At 44.2% G+C, this 15468-nt stretch overlaps 1 protein-coding gene across 1 annotated transcript in view; it reads left to right on the forward strand.

The window, feature by feature from the left end:
- SVEP1 (sushi, von Willebrand factor type A, EGF and pentraxin domain containing 1) overlaps nt 1-15468 on the forward strand; it is a 129131-nt gene that overhangs the window by 67221 nt on the left and 46442 nt on the right. Inside the window, exons 22-30 of the mRNA XM_077921634.1 lie at nt 4139-4599; nt 6511-6624; nt 7446-7647; nt 8350-8507; nt 10435-10636; nt 11018-11193; nt 11338-11462; nt 13814-13937; nt 15298-15468. Coding sequence (XP_077777760.1) covers nt 4139-4599; nt 6511-6624; nt 7446-7647; nt 8350-8507; nt 10435-10636; nt 11018-11193; nt 11338-11462; nt 13814-13937; nt 15298-15468 — 1733 coding nt within the window. The remainder of the gene's footprint in view (nt 1-4138; nt 4600-6510; nt 6625-7445; nt 7648-8349; nt 8508-10434; nt 10637-11017; nt 11194-11337; nt 11463-13813; nt 13938-15297) is intronic.

Raw genomic sequence — 15468 nt, forward strand, 5'->3', positions numbered from 1 at the left:
GGCGAAGGGGATCGAGATACGGATATGCTCGTACCCCTTCCAATCTGCGCCCCATCCCGAGAGACAAGGGTAGGGTGAGCAAGGATTACTCACCTCCTTCACTGGTGTTGTGCAATGCCAGGTCTATAGGCAACAAAACCGCCACCCTGCGAGATTTCTTTATCTCGCTGGGTGTCGACCTGGCTTGTGTGACGGAGACCTGGGTGCGCGAAGGGGTAACTGTTACCTTACGAGAGATGGCGCCCCCGGGTTTCTCCGTCCTCCACCAGTCACGGACTGTGGGCCGGGGGGGAGGGGTGGCAGTATTAATCCGGGAAGATTGTCCTTTCAGGGCTCTACCATCGCCATCGATCCCCGGCATTGAATGTGTTGGCCTAGTGTGGGGCTCCGAGGAGAGCTTGGCTGTTTGGCTGGTGTACCGGCCACCTAGCGCACCAGCAGCCACCCTGTCAGGCCTGCTGGAGGCGGTGGCCGGCTGGGCCTTGGAGTTCCCTAACCTATTGGTATTGGGAGACTTCAACTTCCATGCTGATGCCACTCCCTCCTCACAGGCTCTGGACCTGGTGTCTTCCATGGCGACACTAGGGCTCTCCCAGTTTGTTTCGGGCCCCACACATCAAGCAGGCCACACGCTGGATTTGATCTTTGGCGCCGGTATAGATGTGATCATGTCTCCTTCGATGAAGGTGCCATGGTCTGATCACTACGCTCTGAAAGCCAGGATTGACTTTCCACCCCCACCCTGCTTAGGTGGCGAGCCGATTTGGGTTCGCCCGCAGAGGCTGATGGACCCTGATAGATTCCGTCAAGCCTTGCGGGACCTTGCTCCCCCTGGCGACTCATTGATTGAGCTTGTTGAGGGCTGGAATACCCAGCTCCTGGCAGCCATAGATGAGATCGCACCTAAGCGCCCTCTGCGACCCCGCAGAAACCGGGCTTCCTGGTTTACCGAGGAGCTTCGGAAAATGAAGCGGGACCTCAGACGGCTAGAGCGAGTATGGCGGGGTGCCCGTGACGGAGCCTCAAGAACATCTTATAGGGTTTTTATGAAAACCTATGAGATGGCAGTGAAGGCCGCTAAGAAGGCTTACTTCTCGGCCTCCATTGCATCCGCTAGCTCTCGCCCGGCGCAATTATTTAGTATAATTCGGTCTTTAACGTCCCTCGAAGGACAGCCAAATTTAAATAACAATCTGACACACAGCTGTGAGGCATTTGCGAGCTTTTTTGCGGAGAAGGTCCTGTTGCTCCGCCATGACCTCCCTGCCAATTTGGATACAATAAAGGAACTGGAGGCCCCTCGACTGTCCTCGGGTCCAGTATTGGACCACTTTGACCGGATATCTCCAGCTGATGTGGACAGATTCCTCCAAGCTGGAAAGCCCACCACCTGTCCTCTTGACCCGTGCCCGTCATGGCTAATTAGAGCGTGTCCAGACGAGGTGCGGGCCCCCCTGGGGGATATCATCAATTTGTCCCTTGGCACCGGGATATTCCCAGGGGAACTGAAGGAGGCGGTGGTGCGTCCACTCTTAAAGAAAACATCATTAGATCCCTTAGATCTATCCAATTACCGCCCGGTCTCGAATCTTCCATTCCTGGGTAAGGTGATTGAGAGAGCGGTTGCTGAACAGCTCGGTAGGTTTCTGGATGAAACATCTGCTCTGGATCCATTCCAGTCCGGCTTCCGCGCTGGGCATGGGACCGAGACGGCTCTGGTCGCCCTAACAGATGATCTCCGCAGGCAGCTGGATCGAGGCGGGTCGGGGCTGCTGATTCTTCTTGATCTGTCAGCAGCCTTTGACATGGTCGATCACGAACTTCTGGACCACCGCCTTGCCGACGTGGGGATCCAGGGCACAGTCCTTCAATGGCTGCGCTCATTTCTCTCTGGTCGGGGACAGAGGGTGGCGCTTGGGGGGGAATTGTCATCGCGTCACTCCTTGGTGTGTGGAGTGCCTCAGGGTGCGATTCTCTCCCCAATGCTTTTTAACATCTTTATGCGCCCCCTCGCCCAGCTTGTCCGGAGTTTTGGGCTGGGTTGCCATCAGTATGCTGATGACACCCAACTCTATCTGTTGATGGATGGCCATCCTGACTCGGCCCCAGACACACTGACCAGATGTCTGGAAGCTGTGGCTGGATGGTTACGTGGGAGCCGGTTGAAGTTAAATCCTTCGAAGACAGAGGTCCTCTGGCTGGGGCGGGACGATATGGGATCGAGGGGGCAACTCCCATCTCTTGCGGGGGTGCAATTAGTGCCAGCACCGTCCGTTAAGAGTTTGGGTGTAATCTTCGATACCTCCCTCTCTATGGAGGCGCAGATTACAGCTATAACAAAGGCGGCATTTTTTCATCTCCGCCAAGCTAAGCAGTTAGCCCCTTATCTCTCTCGCCCTGATCTAGCCACTGTGATCCATGCGACGGTCACCTCCAGACTGGATTATTGTAACTCGCTCTACGTGGGGCTGCCCTTGAAACTGACCCAGAAACTCCAGCGGGTGCAGAATGCCGCGGCGAGACTCCTTATGGGGTCTTCGCTGCGAGATCACATTCATCCGGTACTATACCAGCTGCACTGGCTCCCGGTGGAGTACAGGATCAGGTTTAAGGTGCTGGTTTTAACCTTTAAAGCCCTATACAGCCTAGGACCCTCGTACCTACGGGACCGCCTCTCCTGGTATGCCCCACAGAGAAACCTACGGTCTGCAAATAACAACATCCTCAAGATCCCAGGCCTCAGAGAGGTTAGGCTGGCCTCAACTAGAGCCAGGGCCTTCTCGGCGGCGGCTCCAATCTGGTGGAATGCTCTGTCACAAGAGACTAGGGCCCTGCGGGACCTGACATCTTTCCGCAGGGCCTGCAAGACAGAGTTGTTCCACCAGGCCTTTGGTCAGGGCGCAGCCTGACTCCCTCCTCTGGCAACCTGCACAGAATTTTGCCTAATCGGTTGCCAACAATTTGATTTTAATTAATTTTTATAATGGAATGTTTTTAGAATGTTTTTAGAATTTGACTGTTTGACTATTTGACTGTTGTTAGCCGCCCTGAGCCCGGCTTCGGCTGGGGAGGGCGGGATATAAATAAAATTTTTTATTATTATTATTATTATTAATTGTGAGTGGGAGGAGAGAAAATGTATTAGGGGTTTTTTCCACCGTGAGCTCTTGCACCTGTGGCTCCAATACAACTGTTTGTGACTAACTCCTACGGAAAGCATTGAAGCTTGTTAGTAATGATTAACTTGATGCATCAGTATTAATAGGATGTGCAGCCTGCTCCTAAGGTTAGGGTCCCACCAAGTTTGTTGGTGCATATTCCCTAGTTACTGTGTGTAGCAGAGATGGAGAACCTGTGGCCCTACAGAATAGGGCTGGGCGATACCTGGTTTTCAGCATCATGGTCTATCACCAGCTAAGCATCACACTATACCGATATATCACAATATCTGAAATTAGGATCGCGCTATGTAGAGGCATTGGCTGGCTTCACAGTTTCCCCCACGTTAAGATTTTTTCCAGCAGCTGCTTTTGTGACTCGCTGCCCCCTGCAGGATGTAGGGGGGAGTTGAGCCAGCAGAGTTAACATTGGAATTTTTGCATATCACTCACACACACACACACACACACACACACACACACACACACACACCATGATTCGAGATATATTGCCAGGTCAAAAATTATGAAACAATATGGACCTCAAACCAGTTTTGGATGATCTAACCCCCAACCCTACTCCAGATGTTGATGGACTACAGTTTGCATCATCTGACCATTGGACATGCTGGTCCAAACATGTAGAAGATACCATGTTCCCCATCCCTGGTGTATAGGATTAAGTGACAACAAACTCAGTAGGAACCGTTTCTGAAGGCTGCATGTCCTATAACTTTAGCTAGATGTCATTAATTGTTTTCATAAAATCTATTTTAATACTGTGCATTTTACATTTAAGCAGCACTTTGCTTAGCTAGGAACTTTTATTTATTTATTCGCATTTCATTTAGGAGCTGCTTCCCCTGAAAGATTTTGAAGCAACTTAACAATCAAAACATCCATAGTAACCATTTCGCATCCTGAACAGATACAAGATGGGGTTTAGAAACTCCACTTAAAAGTTGGAGTCGTTGAAAAAGGAGGGTCTATAATATAAGTCGTAAAGACAGCAAGTGTCCTGATATGGAAAAGGAATGGGGTACCGGGCTCTCCAGCCAATATATGGGTTGCTGGGGTGGGGAAAGGAGAGTAGAACAGAGGGGAAAGCCATTTTGCACAAGTAGAAGCCCTTGCAAAGGACATCTTCTGACAGACTCACGTGTTGAATCCCAACCTTTTTGTATTTATTTATTTATTTATTTATTTATTTATTTATTTATTTGTGTTATATTCATTTGGAATTTTAGTTTGTTGTTTCTTCCCCTGCCCCTCCTTAGTAACCCCAATATATACTTTTTCTTTTGTGTTCTTTTGGGTTGTGTTCTAGGCTTAAAATGTGAAACAGATATTGATGAGTGCAAGTCACACCCCTGTCTCAACAAAGGGATTTGCGAGGATGGCAATGCAACTTTCATTTGCCAGTGCCAGCCAGGCTATACAGGTGACAAATGATGAACTCATGTGTCAACTCCAGGTTGCATACTTTTAAAAAAAGAAGAAAAAGCCAAGTGTTGGTCATACTGGATTTCTCGTTTAAATTATTTGCCTTCTGTGGAATAAGTTAGTTAGTTGCAAGAAATTGGACCTTTTCGGTCAGCTGATGATAAAATAATCAGTACACTTTTTATGGTTGCGATGTAGAGGAATTTGATATAACGGTGCATGTTTTAGAAGTTCTGATTATACAAAAAAATGGCTTATTTAAGATGTCTGAGGCTGCAGTTCATACTTCTCTTAAAGCTTGTCCCACTGATATGGTCCGTATACCCTGCTTTTTGCAACTTATAGATGGTTCCCATACGCTGGCAGCTTACAGAGAGAGGTCTGCTTAGCTTCAGTAACCAGACTGTGTCAAAAGCAGAAATAGCTGGGATTGTGCTGACAGTCTAAGATTTAGCACTTGTATTTATGGAGATAAAAATGCTGCTAGTAAGATCTAGGAGATTTATTTTAGAATTCAGTTTTTGTGAGCGTGTGAAACTGCCTTCTCCTGATTCAGTCCAATACCGGTACTTCCTGACTTCCTGATGCAGCGACCTTCTTAACATAAAACCAGATGGTCTCTTCAGTTGACTCTTCACTTGCTGAAACACCATACTTTGTTAGTCACTTGGTATAAAAGAATCTCAAGAGTGTCTTGATAAGATAAAATACAAACAGATAAAATCAATTAAGAACCAGAGAATTTATAAAAACAGTCTGCAATCATAATAAAAATGATAAGAAATTCCTGAAATATTCTTCCAACAGAACAATAAAAAGTGCAAAAGTTCAGTATTCCCAGATTGTCAGACTTGGAACAGGCACTAGGAATAAATATGAGCAAGTTTTTACAGAGTAATTTGGCAAAAACAAAAACAAAAGTGGTCTAGGAAAATTAGGTCTAGCAAAAACTAAGAGTGTTCTGTTTTTTTATGCAAAAAAAAGGAGAACCACATTTAGGTTGTTTATTACTTTATGGCAGTGGTGGCCAAACTTGGCCCTCCAGCTGTTTTGGGACTAAACAGCTGTTTAGGGACTAAATTAAGAAATAAATGTATTTATATATTGCAACATTCCGTGTATAAGACGGAAAATTGGGGGGAAATATAGTCTTATACATGGAAAAATACAGTACTCTATTAATGTTAGCTTTTCGATGTGCTTACAATAATTTTCCAAATAATCTACAAAACATTTCCAGTCTTTCTTAATTCTTTTTTTCATCTTGATTTCCAACTCTGTTTATCAATCCTGCCATTTCTACATATTCTATCAGTTATATCTGCCATCCTTTTGGGGGGGGTGATAGGGGTATTGTTCCCTCTTACCATCTCTAGGCATATCCTATTCTAGCTGCTTCTAGTCTCCTTTTCTGTGGCTGTACCGGGGTGACGAAGCAAACAAACCCAACTGCCACTCAGGCTTGTCCCTGTAGCACTTAACTATAACTTAACATGACATCTAGACTAGAGCATCAACTCAAGCAAAATCCTCCTTGAGAAAATAAAAAGGGAATTAAAGCTTTGCCTTGCAGAACTTGTTACAGAGCCCATCGAGCCCATGCAGTGTCCAGCAAGGAGCTCTAATTTATACTGCAAAAAGAAAAGGAGATTGTCAGATTCCTTAGCAGTACTGGAGAACAATAAATAGTTCGTGCAATGTGAGTGTGCCACATGGCTCACTTTGAAACCTGGAAACTCATGCTGTGGGTGGAAAGCACACGAGGAACCACGTAATAAGTGGTAAATGAAACATGGAGACTCTGTGCAACCTGAATAGATTTTTAGAACGCCAATTCAGTGCTTTTTAGGGTTGCCTCTTCCATGCATATGAACTGTTAACAATGCTCTGTAACCATTATTGCTTGAAGGCTTGCAATGTGAAGAAGAAGTAAATGAATGCAGTTCAAATCCATGTCTGAATGAAGCAGTCTGCATTGATGGTACCAACTCTTACCAGTGTCTGTGTGCGGAAGGATTCACGGGTAAATAACTGATTGGTTTGTATTAAGAGTTGCCAGCTTTTTATATTGTTCCTCTGCCTTTAACAGCAGCTTTCTATGCAGACATTAGCAGGAGAAAACGCCTGAAGGTGTAAGCTTCATCTTCTGACGTGTGTTGTAAGAAGTACACCGGGCTATTTTTGTCATTGCTTGTTTAGAAGCACCACTACTACAGACGTTTCTGTTTAAATACAGCCTCAGTGTATTCTGTACTGATAGAATTGAGAGTATTTCAGCTTTTATTGAAAAGAAATATAAAGATATAGCTTTCGTTTCAGACTCACACAGTCTCTTAATGTTATAAACAGGAACTCTGTTACATGAAAAAGATTGGCAAAGGTTTTAAACATTAATATGCTAGCAAAATGTGTTGCTGCAACTCCTGAATAACTTCCCCCAGTGTGTTTTGCTGAGGAAAGGTACATTTGTTAGTATTGTGTTTAACGTAACCAATAAATCACTGTTGTTATTTTCATTTTCATTAAAATGAGGCTGCATTTTAACCTGTATTTTAAATTGGGTTTTCCTCCCCTATTATGTTTTTACTGTAATTTTACTGGTGTTAGCCGCCCTGAGCCCAGCTCTGGCCGGGGAGGTTGGGGTATAAATAATTTTTATTATTATTATTATTATTATTATTATTATTATTATTACTACTACTACTATTTTCTGGAATATTCTTTAGTTTTCATTTCAGTTCTTTTAAATCTGTCAAAGTTGCTGAAATCTAGAAATTGCTCGATAAATACGTTATGCTCCTATTCCCCCACCCCTAAGTTTCCTCTCTACACCTTTCTTCTCAGGTACTCACTGCGAAGCAGAGATAAATGAATGCCTTTCAAACCCCTGTTTAAACAAAGCTACCTGCGAGGATCGGGTCGGAGGTTTCTATTGCAAGTGTCCGTCTGGGTTTATTGGTACCCTCTGTGAAAAAAACATTAATGAATGTCTCAGCAGGCCTTGTGAAAATGGAGGCACCTGCAGTGATGCTATCAATGGCTACAGGTAAAAAGCGACAAGCATTAGCTTCATCTACAGCACAGCTCTGTACGTGTTTTCCCCAGTAATAAGCCCTGTTGAGTTTAAGGGTGCTTACTCCCTAGTAGAGGGACGTGGGTGGTGCTGTGGGTTAAACCACAGAGCCTAGGACTTGCCGATCAGAAGGTTGGCGGTTTGAATCCCCGCAATGGGGTGAACTCCTGTTGCTCGGTCCCTGCTCCTGCCAACCTAGCAGTTCGAAAGCACATCAAAATAGTGAACTACAGTCATACCTTGTGTTGAGTTTGCTTCAGGTTGAACGTTTTCAGGTTGTGTCCCATGGCGGCCTGGAAGTAACGGAATGGGTTACTTCCGGGTTTCGCTGCTCGCGCATGCGTAGACGCTCAAAATGACGTCACACGCATGCGCAGATGCTCAAAATGATGTCACACGCATGCGCAGAAGCAGTCAATTGTGACACGCACAGACACGGGTTGAGTTCTGCTCAGGTTGCGAACGGGGCTCCGGAACGGATCCTGTTCGCAACCAGAGGTACCACTGTATTGGTTTTTTTTTTTTCAAACTGGCCATCTGCTCAGGCTGCTTTGAACTCGTAGCACCAGTTTCCCCCTCTGCTTTGCTCCCTCATTTCACTCGGAACAACCAGGATTTTGTTTTGTGGACTGCTGTACTAAAAGGTGCTTTTGGTTTGGTTTTTTTGGCCCACAGGTGCCACTGTGTCAGAGGATACACAGGACCGCAGTGTGAAGTGAACATAAATGAGTGTGACTCCAATCCCTGTGCAAACCAAGCGACTTGTGTGGATGCCTTGAACGCATACATTTGTAAATGTCCCCCTGGCTTTACAGGCAGCAGGTGTGAAACAGGTACACAAGACCAAAGTATCAGGAGAAGGAAGGCTTGGCAAAGCTTCATGGCAACGCTAGTGCAGCTTTGAACTGATACCAGACGGCTGCCGTGAATGTAGGAGATTTTGCATTGTTCATGATCATAATGATTTAAATACAAAATCCAATCCCATTAAAAAGAGGAAACGGAAGGATATATGATTTCTGACGTGATTGAGAATCGCAGAGCCAGAGACAAGAAGTTAGAGTGTTAAAATCAAGATGTGGAAATATGGAAATAACAACCAGAGGCAGGATTGAGATTTGGAGTTATGCTTCAAGGTCCAGACTATGGGAAGTCCGAAAAATTAATAATTACAATTTGGAAGATAATTCGACCTTTTTTATTTGTTTTTTATTTTTATTGGATTATGATTTGATATGTTAATTGGATATTTTTTATTGGAAAATTAATAAAAATTATTTAACAAAAAAAAAAAAAGGAAACCTTTGCAAATAGAAAACCGGCATATTAGAGTTTTTGTCTCTGCTCAAGTGGCAATTTCATTTCTTATAACAGTACAGAACTCCAGTGTTACCACTGGATTTCCTCCAAATGCAAGAAGCTACTGAATAAGCAGAACAAATTCTGCCCAAGTAACAGAATCGTCAATGGTTCCCTGCAATGCTTCAGAGCAGATTCTGGACAGTGCAATGCATTCAGTCCTTGCTACCATGGAAAAGATTTTATTCCTACTCTGCTTTATATTATGTTGGTGTGCTGTAGCACACATATATGATACTGTAGCTTTCGTCTTGCAATAAATAATGCTATACCTGCACTTTGTGAAAAAGGCAGCCCTGCCATTAATTCTTTTTGATCCCTAACAAATTATGAGCATTTCTCCTTACCAAAGCTTTGCAAATCTGTATGTTACAGTGGTGCCCCGCAAGACGAATGCCTCGCAAGACGGAAAACCCGCTAGACGAAAGGGTTTTCCGTTTTGGAGGTGCTTCGCAAAACAAATTTCCTATGGGCTTGCTTCGCAAGATGAAAATGTCTTGCGAGTTCCTGCAGGATTTTTTTCCTTTCCCCCCTTTTTCCCAAGCCGCTAAGCCGCTTATCAGCTGATCCGCTAAGCCGCTTATCAGCTGATCCGCTAAGCCGCTTATCAGCTGATCCACTAAGCCGCTTATCAGCTGATCCGCTAAGCCCGCTAAGCCGCTAATAGCGCTAATCCGCTAAGCCGCTAATGGGCTTGCTTCACAAGGCGAAAAAACCGCAAGACGAAGAGACTCGCGGAACGGATTCTTTTCGTCTTGCGAGGCACCACTGTATTCCATTTCCTCTGCCAATCAGTGTAACACATCGCGCGATAAGAGTAAGCTTTGATCTGCTACCATGAAACACTGGGAGCCTTTTAAAAAATATTAATTATGGGAGGAGCAGGTGGCAGGTGATGGCAGGTGGAGAAGGAAAGCTTAAAACTTCCCCTGACCGCATGCTTCAGTCCTGATGGCAATCCAAGATGTAGTTGCTATTATTATTATTATTTATTAAATTTCTATCACACCCTTCATCCATAGATCTTAGTTTGTCTTTGATGCAACAGATGGTACATCTGTAGGCAAGAGGTGAAGGATCTTGGGATAGCATTGCAAGATCCAACTTCAAAGCAGATCATTACAGTCAATCCCATCTGAAAACAAGAAAGTGACATGTTTTCTGCAGGCTCGCAGTCCCTTAAAAAGGAGAATGTTAGATTTGTGGCTATATGTTTGGAGGCTGGTGCTTCTTACAGAAACCAGGCATTTTAGGATTGTCTCAGGATCAACTTCCGTAGATCACTAATGTGGGAAGCATAAGTGGGAAAGCAAACGAAATTGTTCATTTTGAAGGCAAGCATGTTTCTTAGCAAGCCATTGAAACAGTGAAACTTCCCCTCCCCCTTCCTGTTTGTTGCAGAACAGTCTTCCAGATTTAATCTGGATTTTGACGTGTCTGGGATCTATGGCTATGTTATGCTTGACAGTGTCCTCCCCTCGCTCAGCGAAATCACTTGTGCGTTCTGGATGAAATCGGCAGATACTACTAATTATGGGACTCCCATCTCTTACGCAGTGGAAAATGGAAATGACAATGCCTTTCTGCTTACAGATTACAACGGGTAGGTGTGAAGTAGAAAACAGTGCTGTGTTACCCTCTAGATGAATTTCAGTATTCTTGGGGACCACGTAATTCTCCATGGGCAGAGCTGTAATTTGCTGCACACACAACCTTGAAAATTTCTCAGGTAATCAGGCTCTCTAGTGAAGCAGTTTCCCCTAATACAAAGCATTTTTGTGTACATGCTTTACCCTAATATATGCTTTTTAAAAATGCACATTACTTGGCTGGACAACTGCACTGGAAAATTCAGAGAGGTGTGCATTTCAAAGGATGGCTGTGCTTCATTTTGCAAATTATTTCAGAAAGTGCAAATTAAATCATTTTTTTCCTTATCCCTGGGCAAAGATGAATCATTTTTTTCGTTCTCTCTCTTAATTAGGTGGGTTCTTTATGTGAATGGGAAGGAGAGTATTACAGACTGCCCTTCTGTGAACGATGGCAATTGGCATCACATTGCTGTCACCTGGTCAAGCATTGATGGAGCTTGGAGAGTGTATATTGATGGGAAATTATCCGATGGAGGCAGTGGTTTATCTGTAGGATCAGAAATCCCAGGTATGGACCTTTCCACATTTATTTGATTATATTACTTAACAATGATGCATATTGATTGAGAGGGGTTTTTACGCTTTTCAATTACAGCACAGAAGGTGGGACCCAATTCAGTTATCTTCTTCTTCTGTTTTCTTTTGTGAATAGGTGGGGGTGCGTTAGTTCTTGGACAGGAGCAGGACCAAAGAGGAGAAGGATTTAATCCAGCAGAGTCTTTTGTCGGCTCAATTAGCCAGCTCAACATTTGGGGTTATGTTCTGTCCCCAGAACAGGTACATATGTAACATTTCATTTGGTTTCTTTGAAGCTCAGGAGAGCACTGTCTGGCAAATGGAAATATATTAAGCAATTTCCCACATTCTGGGCCTGATCCTTTGCTCTTTCTCTCATCAGCTGCTCAGAATTGTTTTATATCTGTGAAAAGTAAAACCACGTTGGCAGTAATGAAATGGGAAGGTAGTGGCTGTGTTCAGACAAGAATGAGCCTAGCTTCCCCCAGGCTCACACATCCTCCTGTGGCATTTTTATGAACCACAACTTAGTGTGTCATCCAAACCCTAAACTGTGCTTGATCTATCAGTGGAAGCAGGCACACCTCATAAACTGTAGCACTGCAAAACTCTGGTGTGTTTTTGTTTTGTTTTGTTTTGTTTTGTTTTGTTTTGTTTTGTTTTTTGTTTTGTTTTGTTTTGTTTGCTGTAGCAGACTAACATGGCTACCACTTACAGGATAAAGGTAAGGTAAAGGGACCTCTGACCTTTAGGTCCAGTCGTCACTGACTCTGGGGTTGCGGCGCTCATCTTGCTTTAACGGCCGAGGGAGCCCGCATACAGCTTCTGGGTTATGTGGCCAGCATGACTAAACCGCTTCTGGCGAACCAAAGCAGTGCACGGAAACGCCGTTTACCTTCCCGCCAGAGCGGTACCTATTTATCTACTTGCACTTTGATGTGCTTTCGAACTGCTAGGTTGGCAGGAGCAGGGACCAAGCAACGGGAGCTCACCCTGTTGCGGGGATTTGAACCGCCGACCTTCTGATCGGCAAGTCCTAGGTTCTGTGGTTTAACCCACAGCGCCACACGCGTCCCTACTTACAGGATGGAGGGAGGCTAACCAGATCTTCTTCAAATGACCAACTTCTATGAGAGTGGGTGGAAGTTCTTTGCGGGGGGGGGGTTGGTTTTTTTTTTTAACTTACAATTTGGTTTTTTATTTGTGAACTGAATAGATGTTTTTTCCTGATGAGCCATCAGTTTCTGCTTCTTCAGTTTCTTTTGAGATAACTTCTTTTGAGCAACTTCCTCTTCTGGCCTAGGGGCAATTTGCTCCTTCTCTGTGAGGATCATCTCAATGTGGCAAGGAGAACTCATGTAGGGGTTAATGCGACCATGAGCCCTGTAGGTCCGCCTGCGCATTTGGGGAGCTTTGTTAACCTGAATGTGCTCAATTACCAGAGAGTCTACATCCAGACACTTGAGCACACACGTTTTAAGAACGTGTGTTCTTAAAGTGAACACAAAGGTTGGATTTTGTGCATGATTTTGTGGGGGTTTTCAGATCAAGTGAGTAGTGAACCATTTTCAGAGCTTACCTTACAGCCACAGCTACCGCCGGGGGAAAGCGTGGAAGTTCTTTGTTTATGTATCGGGTCATACATCACTTTAAACAGGTTTTTAGTTGAAAGCAATTAGTTGCCGTATGTTGTAGAGTTAGTTAGAGTGTTGGGGTTGTTATGTAACAGTTTTAATGACTTCTAAGATCTCTGTTTTCTCTGTTTTTCTGAAATGGGTGTCAATATTCAAGAGCAGGGGTCAGCATCCTTTTTCAGCCGGGGGCCGGTCCACCATCCCTCAGACCATCTGGTGGGCCGGACTATATTTTGAAAAAAAAATATGAATGCATTCCTATGCCCCACAAATAACCCAGAGATGCATTTTAAATACAGTGGTACCTCAGGTTAAGTACTTAATTCGTTCCGGAGGTCCATACTTAACCTGAAACTGTTCTTAACCTGAAGCACCACTTTAGCTAATGGGGCCTCATGCTGCTGCCGTGCCGCCAGAGCACGATTTCTGTTCCCATCCTGAAGCAAAGTTCTTAACCTGAAGCACTATTTCTGGGTTAGCAGAGTCTGTAACCTGAAGCGTATGTAACCTGAAGCGTATCTAACCTGAGGTACCACTGTGAAAGCATACATTCTACTCATGTAAAAACACCAAGCAGGCCCCACAAATAACCCAGAGATGTATTTTAAATGAAAGGACACATTCTACTCATGTAAAAACAGGCTGATTCCCGGACCGTCCGTGGGCCGGATTGAGAAGGCGATTGGGCCACATCTGGCCCCCGGGCCTTAGTTTGCCTACCCCTGTTCTGGACTGTCTTTTTTCCTGCCTGATCCATGTTTCAGGAAATAAGTGAAGAACAGATATTCTTCCAACCATTTCTGCACAACACTGTGTGTCCAACACCCCCAGTATTTCTCAAAGGAAGGTCTTGCGTTCAGATACAGTGGACATGGGTTTGTTCAGTTTGATCATTCGCTGATCATTGCGTTGAGAAGGAACAGGATGAATCAACTCATTAACAAGCTTGTATTTGTCCCTTTTCTTTTGAACTATCAGGTGAATTCCTTGGCTACTTCTTGTCCAGAAGAACTCCAAAAGGGCAATGTGTTGGCCTGGCCAGATTTCCTTCCTGGGGTTGTTGGAAGAGTGAAGATAGATTCCAAGAGCGTATTCTGTGCTGGTTAGAGCTCTACCTCCTAAAAGTGTTTTTGTAATATAATGCAATGGTTTTTAAACTTTGCTCAGGAAATCCTGGTGCACCCTGGAAGCTATTCAGAGGTGCCTCATTGCATGCCCAGCCAAACTAGGACTTAGCGACAATGTGTTGGGTCCTTTAAGGGTAAGTCACAGTTGCGTTGCTCCTGCTCCTCCAGTCGTGTTGCTGCTGTGCTGCTGTCAATTAAGCCATTGTTTGACTGAGGACTCAGCTATACAGCTGCAAATGAAATGTTTTAAGTGTGTTTTAAGTGCAATATACAATGTGACACTAGCTGGTGATGGTGAGCCTTATGGAAAATTCAATGTATTTTTTAAAAACGCTTTTTAAAATAGCATTTTCAGAATGGTTTCTATATGCGTGTAGATTCCAGCTTAGTGTGTCATACATAGCTTGCCTTGTAATTTGTTTGGAGGAGCAGAAGGACTGAGGGGAGGACTCCGAGGTCTTACACATTTGCCTGAAGGTAGGAGTGGGAAACCTTTTCAGCCCAGTGGGCCAGAGCTTTATCTCCTTGACACTAGCTACACAAACTATGTGACTGCCAGATAGGCTTTTCGTATGTTGCTATGACTTGACAACCAGCGAATTGTTGGGCTTTTAGAAAGAGCATCTGGCAGCACCTGCAAAGCTGGTTTCAGTACAGAAATAAGTCCCTGAAAGCAGACAAATCAAAAAATAAATAAATCGCTGGTATACTGGTGCTCCTTAAGTGGCGCAAACCTATGATATTATTATCCCCATGGCCTACTAGCCTTTCACAGATACACTTGATCATTTAATGACCGGAACATTCCGTCTTCATTCTTCGGATTCCAGTGTTGTGTAATAAATGTTCCTTGGGACCTCGAGTGAAATATTTATGGTTTCCTGGATTGAGATGTTGAAAGAGTAAAGTTTAGGATTGGGTCAAATGGGAGAGATTTCCAGTCATTCATTGGAACAGAAATCTTATTTTGGCTCCCCGTTCTGTTTTTATGTTTGTTTGTTTGTTTGTTTTTCACTTGTGAAAATGGTTTTAACCTTGGATGTTGAAACAGATAATACTCTTATGTTTTTCTAAAAGCAAGCATTGGAAGCATGTATATATGTCTTCCAAACCTCCTTGCATAACATGGAAGACTAGTAAAATTTTGGGAATCAAAGTGTGAAGAAATCTGCAACTCTCATGCTTCCAGCTGATTATCTGGCAGCAGTGTGGCGAACTTCAACAACTAAATGGAGATGTTCATTTCATTTATGTTACACAACCATGTGGGATTACAGGAGCTCTTGTTTTAAGGTGCTTTAGCTGTTTTGTGTGTGCGTTTTCCTTTGTTCTCAGACTGCCCGCCTTTAGAAGGTTCCATACCTCACCTGAGAACTTCATCAACGGATTCAAAGCCGGGGTCAAAAGTCTCCCTCTTTTGCGACCCAGGTTTCCACATACAAGGGAATTCCGTCCAGCACTGTCTCAATTTAGGGCAGTGGGCACAACCTCTCCCACGCTGTGAAA

The sequence above is a fragment of the Podarcis muralis genome, chromosome 17 (genome assembly GCF_964188315.1).
Source record: "Podarcis muralis chromosome 17, rPodMur119.hap1.1, whole genome shotgun sequence".
In the NCBI taxonomy this organism is placed as follows: Eukaryota; Metazoa; Chordata; class Lepidosauria; order Squamata; family Lacertidae; genus Podarcis; species Podarcis muralis.